The 13,978-nt window shown below is 42.6% G+C and overlaps 2 protein-coding genes across 3 annotated transcripts in view; one reads left to right on the plus strand and one right to left on the minus strand.

Moving 5' to 3' along the window:
- Positions 1 to 352: 352 nt before the first annotated feature.
- On the minus strand, positions 353 to 8,873 carry LOC138589380 (ninjurin-1-like). Its single transcript, XM_069659642.1, has 3 exons — positions 8,826 to 8,873; positions 3,454 to 3,691; positions 353 to 495 (listed from the first exon to the last, which is right to left on the minus strand). The coding sequence occupies exons 1-3, from the start codon at positions 8,871 to 8,873 to the stop codon at positions 353 to 355; spliced, it is 429 nt and encodes a 142-aa protein (XP_069515743.1).
- Positions 8,874 to 9,849: 976 nt separating this feature from the next.
- Positions 9,850 to 13,978, plus strand: part of LOC138589285 (serine/threonine-protein kinase WNK2) — a 40,339-nt gene continuing 36,210 nt past the window's right edge. For both annotated transcript variants that reach the window (XM_069659498.1, XM_069659499.1), the window contains exons 1-2: positions 9,850 to 9,935; positions 10,308 to 11,126. In XM_069659498.1, the coding sequence (XP_069515599.1) occupies positions 10,488 to 11,126 (639 nt within the window). In that variant the 5' untranslated portion in view covers positions 9,850 to 9,935; positions 10,308 to 10,487. The remainder of the gene's footprint in view (positions 9,936 to 10,307; positions 11,127 to 13,978) is intronic.

Consider the following 13,978-nt stretch of genomic DNA (forward strand, 5'->3'; position numbering starts at 1 on the left):
CAGACCCCATTGTAATTTCTGCAGTTTCTCTCTTGTTCGCTCTGTGCCTGCAGCAATGTGCAGGACAATGAATTTCTGGTAAATGAGCCAGCTGCTGGATTTTTTGTTTTTGAGTTGTTTTCCGGTGGAAAATTCTCTGAGAGCCTGGAAAAGGTCAGTGTGTTTGTAGGTCAGGTAGGGGGATTGTGAAGGTCGGGTTCAGGAGAGGTGAGGACCAAAAATATGCTGACTAAATTGATGTTTTGGGAGCAAACTGCACAGAGAGGCAAGAGAGAGAAAAAACTGTATTGAGAAAGGGGAGCAGAGAAAGAGAGAGAATATGTGATTATAGAAAGAATACCTGTGTGTTCCTTCAGTCGCTGCGGTCCTGCCTGTGGACTCCAAACGCTGTAATAAAGACGTTCAAGACCACTATAATAAAAACCAGGCATGTGGCCAAGTCCTCCATAACATCCAGCCTCCAGTGTTTTTGCTCATCATTCAGGTCCCATCGAACTGCGGACAAAACAAGGAAACACACAAACACACACTCAATGAGTGTCTAATCAAACACCAGCAATCTACTTTATCCTGGGACTCAAGCCAACTCAATATACACTGATTTACTGACAACCATAAATCCATATATGCTTGAGTTTGGGTGCATCCATGAGTGATCCTGCAGAAATTGCAGAAGATCAAAAATTTGAGTTTGACACGGGCAGATGAGGATAAAGGAATAATTGGGATCAGTTAAGGATACTGAGTTCATAAGATGTTATTTCTGACCTCAACTATGTAGCTTTCCTTTTTCTTTAATGCTTCAACCCGACAAAACAGGCCGAGCATTTGTGTAACAAGCGACAGAAGCTATCTTGTGCATACATGAGAAGCAAAAGGAGACCTTTGTCCCTCTTTAATGGCTCAAAAAATATTCTAAACATGGTTTTTAATCTCGCTTCTTTATGACTAAAGTCTGTGAGCTTGCTCACCTCAGGGACTCCGGCTGTTATAGCACAGAATTTCATACTCAATAACGTGCTGTTGATGCAGCTGATCTCCACCCAAAATCCCCCAAAAGTCTGTTTGGATTCCTGATATTGGAGGTTTATATCAGATTGTTTACAAGAGGTCAAATCCTTTGCGGCATATACTGTGCTGTACATTTCTTTGTCTGTGAAAGGCAGAATATAATGATTATTTATCCAAACATTACCCATATCTGTTCGCATAATTATCAATGATTAAGACACAAAAAGAAAAACAATAAAAAGGAAGAACTGTTTTATTTTTGCAGGACTTATTTTGAGACATCCAGATTGTGATAAATAAGCAGGAAGAACAATACAGGAAGAGTGAGCTGATCAAGGGAAGCTTGTATTTCCTGTATAACACTGCGCCATTTAGTTTCAGCTTTGTTCACTTAACCAAGTGATGAAAAACAGAAATTATCCATGTTGTGATAATGACTTAAGAACTAATTATAGCTGTCAGCTTCATCGTCACAGGGACTGGCCTGTGAATAATGTTATAATCAAGGTGTGATCAGGGAAGTGTGTGTGTGACTACGTGTGTATGTCAATAGGAGATAACCAGAGGTTAAACGGTGAGAGCACCCTGCCTGTGTATGTCTGATCTGCCCGGGGTGGGGTGGACAGGGGTTTGGGAGGGGGAGTAGTGGTGGTATGTAGGCCACTCACATCACGCACCACTGGCTCTCTTAGACAGGGCTGGATCCACGGGAGAGGGAGGGGAGGATTTGGGGGAGAGAGGAGGGGGCAGCGGGGTTCAGAGCAGTCAGAGAAAATGAAGGAAGAGGAATGTAAAGAGCGAAGAGAATGAGATGTGTTTGATATTCTGGCGGAGGCGAGGGAGGGGGGCTGTTCGGGGCCCGGTGGAGTCAGAGGATTTGGTGGAAGGAGGGGGTCAGGCCTTCATGAATGTGTGATGACTAACATGCTGACCTTCTCCCTGACACGTGATGCTTTGGAATACAAAAATGAGGCAATCCTATTTTATAGTTAACTATGATTCAATTTAATAAGCATAATCATGAGAAATTAATCATTCTCTATTGTATAGATATAATGATTAGATTAGGAGGGAAATGGCCTGAAATATTTTAATTAGAATTGTATTTATTAGATCATAATTACTACTTACGGAGGAGGACAAAAGGGGTTAACATATGTGTCTGTGGGGTCAATCTATATCAGGATATTACAAGAGCGGATACTGACAAATAATCTTAATTTACTCCCACTGCTTGATCTGAGATGAGTCAGTGTGACCTGGCTAAAGTTCACTGACCTGCTCTCTGTCTGAGTACATTTTACTGCACTTTAACCTACAATGTAACAATGTTACAATTTCATTTAGCTTTTGTCCAAAGGACGTACATCTGAGAGTTAGTACAACACAAGCAACGATCAAGACAGGAGGGAACGAAGTCAGTCAGTACCAACAAACAGCTTCAAGTGCGACCGGACACTGGTGCCAACAGGAGCAGCAGCATCAATATAGTCATCATCATGAATATCCTAATCCACATCAATAACATCCTCAAAGTCATCACCATCAACAGCTTCAATATCATTAAGGTCAGAAGTGTTCACAAAGAGCTGGGTCTTTAGCCTCTTCTTAAAGGTGAAAGGGACTCTGTAGACCGAATGGAGTTTGGTAACTCATTCCACCACCAGGGGACTACAGAGGAGAAGAGTCTAGTTAGCGACGTAGGGCCCTGTTGTGATGGGCGTGCCAGGCGCCTTTCATTGGCGGAGCGTAGTGGGCGGGAGGGAGTGTAGACCCGGATGAGGGCGTTCAGGTAGGCAGGAAACGTTTTTTGTTGCTGTTTTGTAAGCGAGCAACAGGGTTTGGAATTTGATGCGAGCGGTGACTGGGAGCCAGTGGAGGGATATGAACAGTGGAGACCAGTCGCGCTGCTGCATTCTGGATCATCTGCAGAGGTTTGACTGTGCGTGCAGGAAGGCCTGCCAGTAGTTGTAATCAATGCGTGACCAGCAGCCTGGACCAGCAGTTGTGTTGCAAGCTCTGAAAGGTAGGGTCTGATCCTGATGTTGTACATACCTGCACTTATAAACCATTTTCTCATCTTAAATAAGCAGATTTCATACCCAGGATGTTACTTCCTCAAAATCCCTGCATGTGTGCTTGTATCTTCTCTGTCTTTCTATTTATGGCAAGACACGCAAATCATGTACACTGACATATTGACAGTCTTCCCCCGACACCCGGCAGCACTGAAACACATTGAACTATGACCTTGTGTCAGGCGGGTTGCCATGGAAACAGCTTGCCTGTAATGGCCTGTTTGTCGGAAATCAGTAGTCTTGACATTGGTGCATCGTGCCGAAGAAACAGGGCGGAGGGGATGGAGCACAAAGGTTGTGAAGCTCACCAGACAAGAAAGACACCAAAAGGTCTCAAGGGGGGGGCTTTGTTTTTTTTCCTCACCTATGAAGATAAGCATGACCCCGACTGTGACCTGCAGACACAGGGAGATGCTGATTAAGACAATGACGGGGGTGTAAAAGGAGAAGTTAGGCCCCTGATCCAGCATGGCCTTCAGCTGCGAGGTGTTAGCCATCAGCAGAGCCACATCCAGCATGCTCTCTGCTGCGCTCTTCTTATTGTTGTAGTGGTTCATGTTGAGAGGAGCTGGGCTGCTGGGCTGAGCATCTGGATGTGAGGCCTGGGGAGAGAGGAAAGTATCTGGCATGGAGATAAAATGTTTATGACTTTGAGATAAGAATTCCTGGAAATAAACAAAAAGGCGTGCACGCTCTGTGCTGCTGCTGACCCTACGGAGCAACGAGGCTGCAGCATGCTGGTGATTGGAGCAGTCATTTTGAGCTTCCTGTGCATTGATGGTGAGGAACTGGTTATCATGCTGACCTCATTGGCACAACAAGAAGCCATTAGTGCTGCAAAGAGATACTGGTAACAAACACATTCAGACATGGTGGAGGTAAACAAATAAGCATGTGCAGTGTGTGAGCACTTATCTACTATTTGTTTGAGTTTTTCAAAATAAAGCTGTTAGTGGCTGTCCGGTGGTGCTGTGACCCTTTCGGCCATATCCTGCTCATACGTCCCTGTCTCTCAAAGCAGCGTCACAGTGTAAGCTTGATAACTGCACTGAATAAAACGCAGAAAAGCTCATAGACAGGCTACTACTTCTACTTCTTTTATTTTGAAAGGAGGAGAGTAATTCATGCTGTATCTCTCCTATGAGTAATCAACAGGTGATAACCGAACGCATCAACGGAAAACTTAGTTTGAGGTTGAATTCTACAACCTATTGATCGTTGTGTGTGGGAGGATTATGTAACAAAAGCAAAGCCAGGTTTTGTTTGTGTGTGCGTGTGTGTGTGTGTGTCTACTTCATCTTGTTGGACTCTGCCCTGCAAAGAGAAAAAAATGAAGGGTAAGCAGGAGTTGGATAAACAGTCCGCCTTTTGCAAAATGATGCAAAAAAACACATCCATCCGCACTGCTGCTGAATGAACATCCACTTGCACTCATTACTAAGCGATCCCTGGCTAACACCTGAGCACAATCACAGAAGGCTGGTTGCGTCAAGGCCTTGAACTGCACACACACCGTTCTCTACTGACAAGAAATAATCGGCATTTGCTCACAGTCTCTTCCTCGACACTTCAGCCTTCCCCTTTTTCTCACAACACGCCCGTGCAGCTGCAGGGAGCACAGTTTGTCAGGGATTAACCAAACCACAGAGCTGGTACGAGCTGTTTTCCCTTCTGCGCTGAGACAAAAAGACGGAAAAGAGGAGCTGCACCCTGTAATTTGCTACAGGGAAGCTACAATGTCTTGAGGAGATTCACAACAATCAGATGGCATGGTTTGGTTTGTGTTCGACAGGGGAAGTACAAACTGCACAGACAGTGTGGTTGTGCGGGTTGGAGAAGAGCTTGTACTTTGTAATTATTTTGATGAGTTTTTTTTAAACCCTGTAAAAAAAAAAATAGAGGAAAAGCCATGTTTAATTCTCTTAACAAGCCATTAGGTCATGGATTTCATGTGTCGCGGGCCAAGTTCTTCATCCTATCATTTCATAATTTGGCAAAGCTTCATGTGAACGCTGCAGATCCCGACAACATCCAACAAAGCCAAAAAAAAAAGTCTCCATGGGTTTTCTCCAAATCCTTCACTCTGAGCCATAACGCCCCCCGGCAAGACTCATAACACAGACTTAAACAGCTCTTAAAAACATGTTTCCCTACATTCTCCAGAAAAAAAGGCAATGTGGTTTGGTGTTTCTCCTGTCAGGGTCAGCCATGCTGCTCCCATTCCCTGACACAGGCTTTTCTAAGGACGGCCCTTTATCCCCGAATCAACAGACCACAGTGAGGTAATGTTGTTGTGAGATCACAGGTCGGAGTCACAATGTCTAGAAACACAACACGTTGAACTTTCTCCAATGTTCACCAGCAAATAAAAGGAGCCCTTTTCGACTTATGGTAGAATTTAGCGTTGTGTATATACAAGGCAGTGACCTTAGGCCACCTACTGAGTCACACCAGCCTTTAATGTCAGGAATAATCCTGCTGTCTACTCATATCACATGGCTGAGAACATGGGATAACAGCTAATCACAGCAGATGACACCATGTAGAAAAAAAAGATAGTGAATGTATGTCACACTGTGCCGTCGTGACGGGAGGGGTGGGCGGGGCATGCTACACGTGCAGAAACCCGTCTGATCCAGGCTTTCATTTTGAAAACACTTCAACTTGAGAACCGCCTGAGATGAGACACATTTGCATGTTTATTCTATCTTTTGTTTCCCCGTTTGAGAAACAGAGCACAGTTCTGTTTTTATTTTGCACAGTCTGAAACAAAAGGTTCTCATTAAGTCAATCTCTCTGCGCAAGTCCCAGGTTTTATTTTTGTGATGAATTATTCACACTGCTTTACTTGTCTGAAATAAACTCAGGGGGGACACACAGAGGAGGATGTGGGGGGGAAGGAAGACAGGGAGTGATAGAAAAAGCTGTATTAACTTTCAGTTATGCGTCACAGTGGAATAGCAGGTAGATTTTTGCAAAAATATTTAACATAGCTCACTTTCTGCAGAGTCACATCAGGCAATAATGATACAGCGTGTGGGTATAAGAAAAAAAAAAATCAGATTGTAAATTAGTTTATTTATAGAGAACCCTTGAGAAGTTCAGATACATTTATCTGACTTAAAGCTGCTGTGAGGAACTTTCTGTTGTGTTGATTTTGGCGCCCCCTGTGGACAAAGCCATACCTCTTATCTCTTTGCTGATTTTGTCCTGTTCATGCTTAAGTGGTGGTTTTTAACAAAAAATCTCATCCTGCTTTCTTTAACAGTCATATGTATCACTCACTTTGAATTTTTGCTCTGGAAAATGTAAACAAAGGCAGCGTGCGGTTAATCTCTTCGTCTGACACCTACCCCCCCGCCAGTGGTTCCAGGCATTAAAGATATAGAAATTATCAATCCTGTCACTGATGGTCTAGTTTGCTTTTGTAGGTTTCATACCCAGCAAAAAACTCCTCACAGGAGCTTTAAGAATGAATAAAATAATACCTCCTACAACAATAAGGACTTCCTGAACTAGAACTATAAAATATACATAATTTTAAATGTTTAAAGGTGCAAAAGCGCAGTACAAAGAACAAATTAGATAAGATAGGGACCATCAAAGCCACCTAACATTAAGGTAGATTCAGTATGAATAGGTATTCTAAGCTGGATTTTAAAGGTAAAATGAAGAAGAAAATCTCTCCGTTAATTTGTCTCCAGTCTAGGAGGAAGTCTAAACTTCTTTACACCCACTTAAGTCATGTCCCCTCATAAATAACTACCTTTACGTCTGCCTTGTAGCTAGTTGCAGTGCAATAAGCTACATACTTTTAAATTGCACCCTCTGGAAAGGCTTCAAATTCCTGTCACTAAACCTAAACCTTAAACCCAGTTGAACCATAAAATCATCAAGTCTTTCATTGCAATGGCCAACTAAAGTTTTGGCCTTTTTCCAAACATAAGAAATAAACTTGTTCAACTTGCCCACCTGATCCTAAACTTTTCCCCTTTTCCCACATCATAACTCTCACTGATTACAGCTCAGCTAAATATCTGCATGTCACTTTACTGTGAGAGTACGACAAGGCCGCATACCACATAGTCCTGTGTCTGCATGTGGAAGCTCTTTGCAGCAACAATGCAGGACAGCACTAAAGACCGTGCATTTATTATTTTGTTAACTGGACCAGCTGCTGTTCATGATGAAAAAGCAGATGAACTAGCATCCGTAACTGCATGGGTGTGTGTTTCCCTTCCCCTTTTGTGTTTTTTTTCTTATACATCAGCACTTCTCTGCTCGCCATCCATCATGTCCTATCAGCGGCCTGCCTCTCTCACTCACCTCAAACTCTGGCCCTCCTCCAGATGAGGATCGACCCAACTGTAAATCTAATTTCCATGATTCTCTGTAGGGCTTTTAGTTTTACAGCCTTACACAGTGCAAAGCAAACATAACTGTTCTATATCCTACCATGGCACTCAGAGAATAAAACACTTTGGAAAAGTTGCAGAGATTATCAAAAAGAATGTGCTTTGAGATGCACTTAAATCTGATTTCATCATATCGCATGCACAAATATTAAAAGCCTGTGGAAAGCCTGCAAAAGAAGATCTTCACTCCACAAAACAAACCATGGATTGATTCCATTCTTATTGACTCACACTGGTGAGAGACACATTGTAAATGAGACCAGTTGCTCATTTTATTGAGCGTGAGGTTTTTACATTCTGCATCTGTTGGCTGAGCTTTGACAATCACAAGGAAGTATCTCTGACTGGCAGGGCCCCTGTCTCTTCCTCCTCTCTTCTTCCTCAAACACACACACACACACACACTTGCACATCTATCTGTATGTAAATGACTCTATTAAAACAGTGAATATGGAGATGACATAGTGAAGACCATTCCCTTGCCTAGTAAAACTAGATGCATCGCTAAACTACCACATATTGTAATTACTTATCAAATGGCAACTTCATTCGCCACATAAACCCTCCTCGTCCTGCAACAATAGTCGGTGCACAAAGTAGTGTGACATTATGTAAAAGTAAAACTGCCTGTGCAAGTGTTTGTGTGTTCATTTTGGCCACTGAAGTGGAAACAAAGGAGTGCATTCATTATTTATAAGGTCACTCAGGTGCCAACAATACCTCACTCCTCAAATGAACCAGACTGTCATCTGACCCAACAGCATGCCTGAACCAGACATGAAGAAATGTTTCTGTTTGTTTGTTTATTGATTTGTTTCTGTTTGGGCATGCAATCTGCATAATTTATCTGCATAAGTTTATTGTGTTTTGTTTCCTCTTATACAGAGAACATGCAATGTGAGAAGCAGCATACAAATGCAGACAGTGAGTGCTTATCTTAACACGATTACCCCACCTGAAAAAATGCAACACATATTGCTGTAAAATTGACCACAAATATCTATTGTTAAACAAATCAACACTGTAAGTTTAACAACTGCTTCATTTAATTCCAATGCAATTATGCAATGCATTTGGATTTGCAAAGTTAAAGGAGTTAAGGAAAGTTAGAATTACAAAAAAAAAGTTAGAATTACAAAAAAAAACCTTGGTGAGGACAGACATATTTCATCCATACTTCTATCATTTCTTGTAGTTATAAATTGTGCAATCAACAACTTACAAACCAATCTATTCTACTTAAATAGTCACATATACAGCCCAGTATGGCACAATGCAAAATGTACCTGATTACCTTATAAAATAGATTCTTATATCTTACCTCAGTCCCACTCCCCCTGTTGCTGCTGCTGCTGCTGATGATCATCATCTCCCCATGCTTGTGTGTATGCTACTGCGTGTCAGCGGCAGGCTGCAGGAGCAGCTCCTAGAAATTGAGATTCAAAGTGTCCTGTTGTAGGGGAAGAGAGGACGGGACATGCAAGCATACAGCCTACTTGAAAGAGCAGCATATGCGCAGGCAGTTATTCCAGTAAGAGCTACAACAACAGCTTTATGTATAGATTAGAAAATTGTAATGTAAAGCAAGCTGTTGAGCTATGAGTGAGAGGCAGAGACACGTGATTGGATGAGTTGATGAAGGGCGTGAAAGAGATTTTACTGACGTTTACAGGCTTTTTGCAAGGAATGATGATTTAAAGCGCCATGTCGTTTACATGCACTTATTGTAATAGGTCTTAGTTGGTCTTTTCATGTGAGATATGTTTCACTGTAGCTGTGGAAACAGCAGCATGATGAGGATCTCTGTGGTGTCCTCCCAGCGTGCCGTGTTATTGGACGGTCCCTCCAGTCGTTACCAGGGGCGTGGAACCAACCGAGCTGAATGGGAAACACATTTGTGAGCCTCGCCGTTGTATTAACCCCAATGGGGAGGAGAGGCGATGACAAGCGAAAACAGTTGTCCGCGTAAATTAATTGTCGACGGGACGACTGGGGCAAACTAAAATTTCTCATGTGTTTGAGCGGCCCGAGTGGTCTTTAACTACACGCTCCGCATTCAGCAGCCACGGAGAGACTCGGCATCACAAGCTGCAACCGTTGAAGAGAAGGATGCGCGAGAGAGCACTTCAAAGGAGATAAATACAATATTGGTCTTTTCCCCCCCGTTAATATAGGGTTCGTGTACAGTTAGCAAAGACCTGAGTTTAAACGGAATTGTTTGTGGCCGTGTTGGTTGCTCTTGTGTGTGAAAATGGGGATTATAAACAGATAGGGCGTTTTGTAGTCCACCTTTTTTTTTTTTTTTTTTTTACCGTGGACAAACGGCTAACGTTAGCGAGTTTTTTATATAAACTGGATACAGGCAGGTTTTATGTGTCGTGTATCGCCAGCAGGAGTTTAGCCGAGCTTGTTTGGTCGCTTTTTGAACAAGGTAAGTCGTGTCCCATCTTGGTTCAATTGAAGTGTGATGAAATGTTTGAACGCTAGCTAACCTATTGATAAGGTAAGTTAGCACGTAGAACGAACGTTACTTCTGGAATAGCCAACTTAACGGTTACTTATGTCGTCGTAGCCAGCTCGAGCTCACTACTTTTTCGGTACATGGTAAATTATGGCTTCTGCTGACAATATTTTTTTTATCTCGTGGGCTTGTCTTTTCATCCAGCTGCTTTTAGTGACCAACTTAAAACCCGTTATAACTGACATTCATGAACACAATACACAGTTAATGTAGCTTCAGTATTGCCTTACACTCCAGTATTGTTCGGTTTTGTTTGACTAACTGGCAGCATTTCTTTTTCAGCTCTTGATATCGGATGAAATCTGCTCTATGCCATCCCTCCCGGTGTTGTTAGGGGCCTCTGCTGGCAAACTGCGTCACCGAGTGGGCGCTGCAGGTACTCATCCCTAAATCTGCAGTTTGGGAAGTCTAGCCATGGCAAGAATGACCTGGAAACCAAAGTGACTGAACTTTTAACTCACCATGGAGCGGGAGCTTAATTCCAACTCCCAAGACCTGAAATATCCACCTGTACCAAACTCTCAGCGTGAACTGGCCACAAATATGTATGAGGCCATGGGTGATGGAAATGTCAATCTTGTGGACTCATTAGTGAGAGGAGGGAGCGACCCCAGTGCATATCCTTCCTCGAGTTATCAGAGGAGTGTGCATCAGAGGTTCATCAGGAGGAGTTTGTGGTTTTCAGACACAGATGAACAGGCCTTTGAAACACCTGAATGCGACAACAGGAGTAAAATACTTAACATAAACTTGAGAACAATTGTGGACAGGACGCGGGGGACTAGTTGCGGGATACAGGAGGGTTCAAGCACTGAAAGTCAAGGAGGGCAAAAAGACAGCGCAACAGAGAGCGCCAGTGCTGACGAGGAGAAGGAGAAAGGTGTAGATGCATTAAATCTTACATGCAATGATATTGGTAAAGCTGCTATCAAGGCGGCCAGTGAGGAGAACGAGGAAGAAGCGGAGATGAAAGCAGTCTCCACATCTCCAGGAGGAAGATTCCTCAAATTTGACATAGAGCTGGGAAGAGGGTCCTTCAAGACGGTCTACAAGGGCCTGGATACTGAGACCTGGGTGGAGGTTGCCTGGTGTGAGCTGCAGGTAAAGTACTAAAACTGTCTTTCTGATTAACAAACTATCTCTGTGACATCAAAGCATCAACATACCACCCTTTTTTTTTGTAATTCTTTGGCGTTGGCAACACATTTAAACAATACATAGCGATTTACATTAGTGGGGAAATGCCTGACTCTTACAGAAAGTCCCCTCTGGGAGCTCCCCTCTCTGTCTGTTAAGCTCACCAACATGTTAGTGTTATGTTGATGTCTTTAGGGAGCTGTCAATCAGCCTGAGTTGAGTGCAGGAATCCACTAAGTTGCAAATAGGTTACCACTAAATTTTAAATGGTTTACACAGGGAAAGTGATTGACGAGCATTAGCTGCTGATGCAGAGACACATACCGATGCTGAGGTAAAGTGATCAGCAGTTTTGTAAATGCACAAGGAGAACCTATCTTGTCTTGCATTACACAGACACAGGAAAATCACCAGCTTAGACTGTGCAAAGGTATTAACTAATTATTTCCGTCCTTTGGAGACTGCAGCGAGGATAATCTCTCTCTCTCCCTCTCTGTCCCAGGAGGCTTAAGGGGGACTACAGTAAGCATGACTGGCCCCCTCAAAGAAAGAGAACCTGTACTTTGGTCTGTTAGCCTTTGACCATTCCGATTTGAATTGCTAAGGATTCATTTCAACAGTTTACATTCAACCATCCTTCATTTTTACACGAGCCATTTGCCCTGCTGATGACGTAACGACACTGAGCAGAGTAATTAGATTGGACAGTGCAGGAGATGCTTGCGTGCTCTGTCCCAGCAGTGTGTCTGCATGTTACGAGCAGTGCTACATCCTACCTCCCTCCCTCTGTGCAACAGGAGGTAGGCAGACAGGAAGCAGCTGAAGTGCGCTGCAGCCTGCTGGGAACCGTGTGGCGGTCCTGTGGCCTGAATGAATACTTGTGCTGAGGTTACTGAAAACATGCAGCGTCAGTCACCTGAGACTCTAAAGAATGCACTAACCATGATCTGTATGACTGTAATATCACAAGACAGTGACGCATCCCAGCCATAGAAAGGACTTTAAAGATAACATGCTGCTGGCTGCTGGAAAGAGTACAGATACAGAAGCTGAGAGACATGACTTAACTCACATGCTGATGTCATGCAGGCTGATAGTAGTGGTGAGCAATCGCACAACTTGACATCACTGAGCTGCAATTGGACTCAATGGATGATAGGAAGTGGAACCGGAAGCAATTTACAGTGTTTTATTCTCCCCCAGTGACACATTCAAACTCCCTCTAGTGGACAGTCAGTCAATAATAGATGTAAATCACAATTCAAATGGTCCGTTTCTTGCAATCATGTTCTCATGTAGTCACTCTTTCATACGTTGTTTTTAATAAACAGTCATTCATACAGTTGGATAAACAAAATACTTTTCTCAGCTGATCCATGCGATTCATCATAGCGCTCTCTGGTTTAATAGCTTTAATTAGAACCATTTATTTAACTTTCTATGCCTGAGTCAATAAGGTCTAATGTGGTGCCTTATTCAGTTGATCAGAACTGCTTGTGATCTCAGTTGAGTCATCCAAGTTGTTCGTGACAAGCAGTTAAATGTTAGAAAAATACAGTGTGGCAGATCTGTAAATGCAAAAATGATTATAAATTAAGAGCTGCAACAAACCAATGCTAATTTAACATCTGCATCTATTTTCATAATTTTAGACAATTCTGCAGATAAACAATACTGTCCATTATCCATTGTTCTGTTGATGATTCATCATTATGGCCATAAAACATTATCAGTGAGTTAAAAACGACCACATTTTGTAAGAGTCGAGGGCGATATCCTCAGATAACAGCTGCACCTTTTTGTTGAGAAATCACTTAGCTTGAAATTGATGGGTCCTGGTCCTTTTCTTTGCGGCTTCTGCCTTTATTGATAGGACAGTGGACAGAATTGGAAACATGAGAACAGAGGGCGGGGATGAAATGCAGCAAAGGGCTGAGAGTTGGAGTTGAACCCGGCGCTGCTGCATCAAGGACTTGCCTCTGTATGTGGGGCGGGCGCTTAAACCGCTGAGCTAAACTGGCATCCCAGGGGTCCTGGTTCTAAAATGTCCAAATCTGTGCCTTTTCGTAACTCGTCTTACATTATAGTAAATTAATTCTCTGTACTTGTACTGTTCGTCGGACAAAACAGACATGACAGTTTTAAGGTATTGTAAGGGCATCTTTCACTCTTTGGGTTTTTATAGACCAAACAATTAATCTAAATTCTGATAAGTAGATTAATCTAAAACGAAAATAAAACATAGCCCTTCTTCACCCTAGTTTTCTTATAATGTCTAAAAAACAGCATAAAATCAAAATGTATTCAGTGAACGCTTCTTAAATACCAAGAAACCAGCAAATATTTACATTTGAGAATCCAGAACATGGGAATTTCTGTAGAATTACACTGAAAAACAGGAAATTGATTTAATTGACTAATTGTTCCACCACCTGTCATTTTGCATATTTCAATGTATTTTCAAGCTACTATAATACAGAAAACCAGAATGATGTGCCATCAGTGTGTAGTAGTTTGGAAAAGGTTCATAGTTGCCTCACTGTGTGATTGTGTACACTGAAGTAGGTGTAGTAAGCTCAGCTGGTGGGCTCTTTATCTTTGTGCAGCGAATGAGATGTTTTATTGACAGTCTTAAAGAGAAATTTAGTGTTTGTAGCTCCAGTGGGATTCATCAGCATGCTTAATGTTATTTTGTGGCATGAAAGGAGTCGCTGTAAAGATTGTTGGTCTGAGCCAAGAACCCACGCTGCCCACAAAGACACAGATCTTCTCGGTTATAATCAACAGCATGGTGCAAGAAGAGATATCAACTGCTC

Source organism: Semicossyphus pulcher, unplaced genomic scaffold, assembly GCF_022749685.1.
Source record: "Semicossyphus pulcher isolate SPU_LCO1_2020_fin unplaced genomic scaffold, fSemPul1.0.p SCAF_13, whole genome shotgun sequence".
NCBI lineage: Eukaryota > Metazoa > Chordata > Actinopteri > Labriformes > Labridae > Semicossyphus > Semicossyphus pulcher.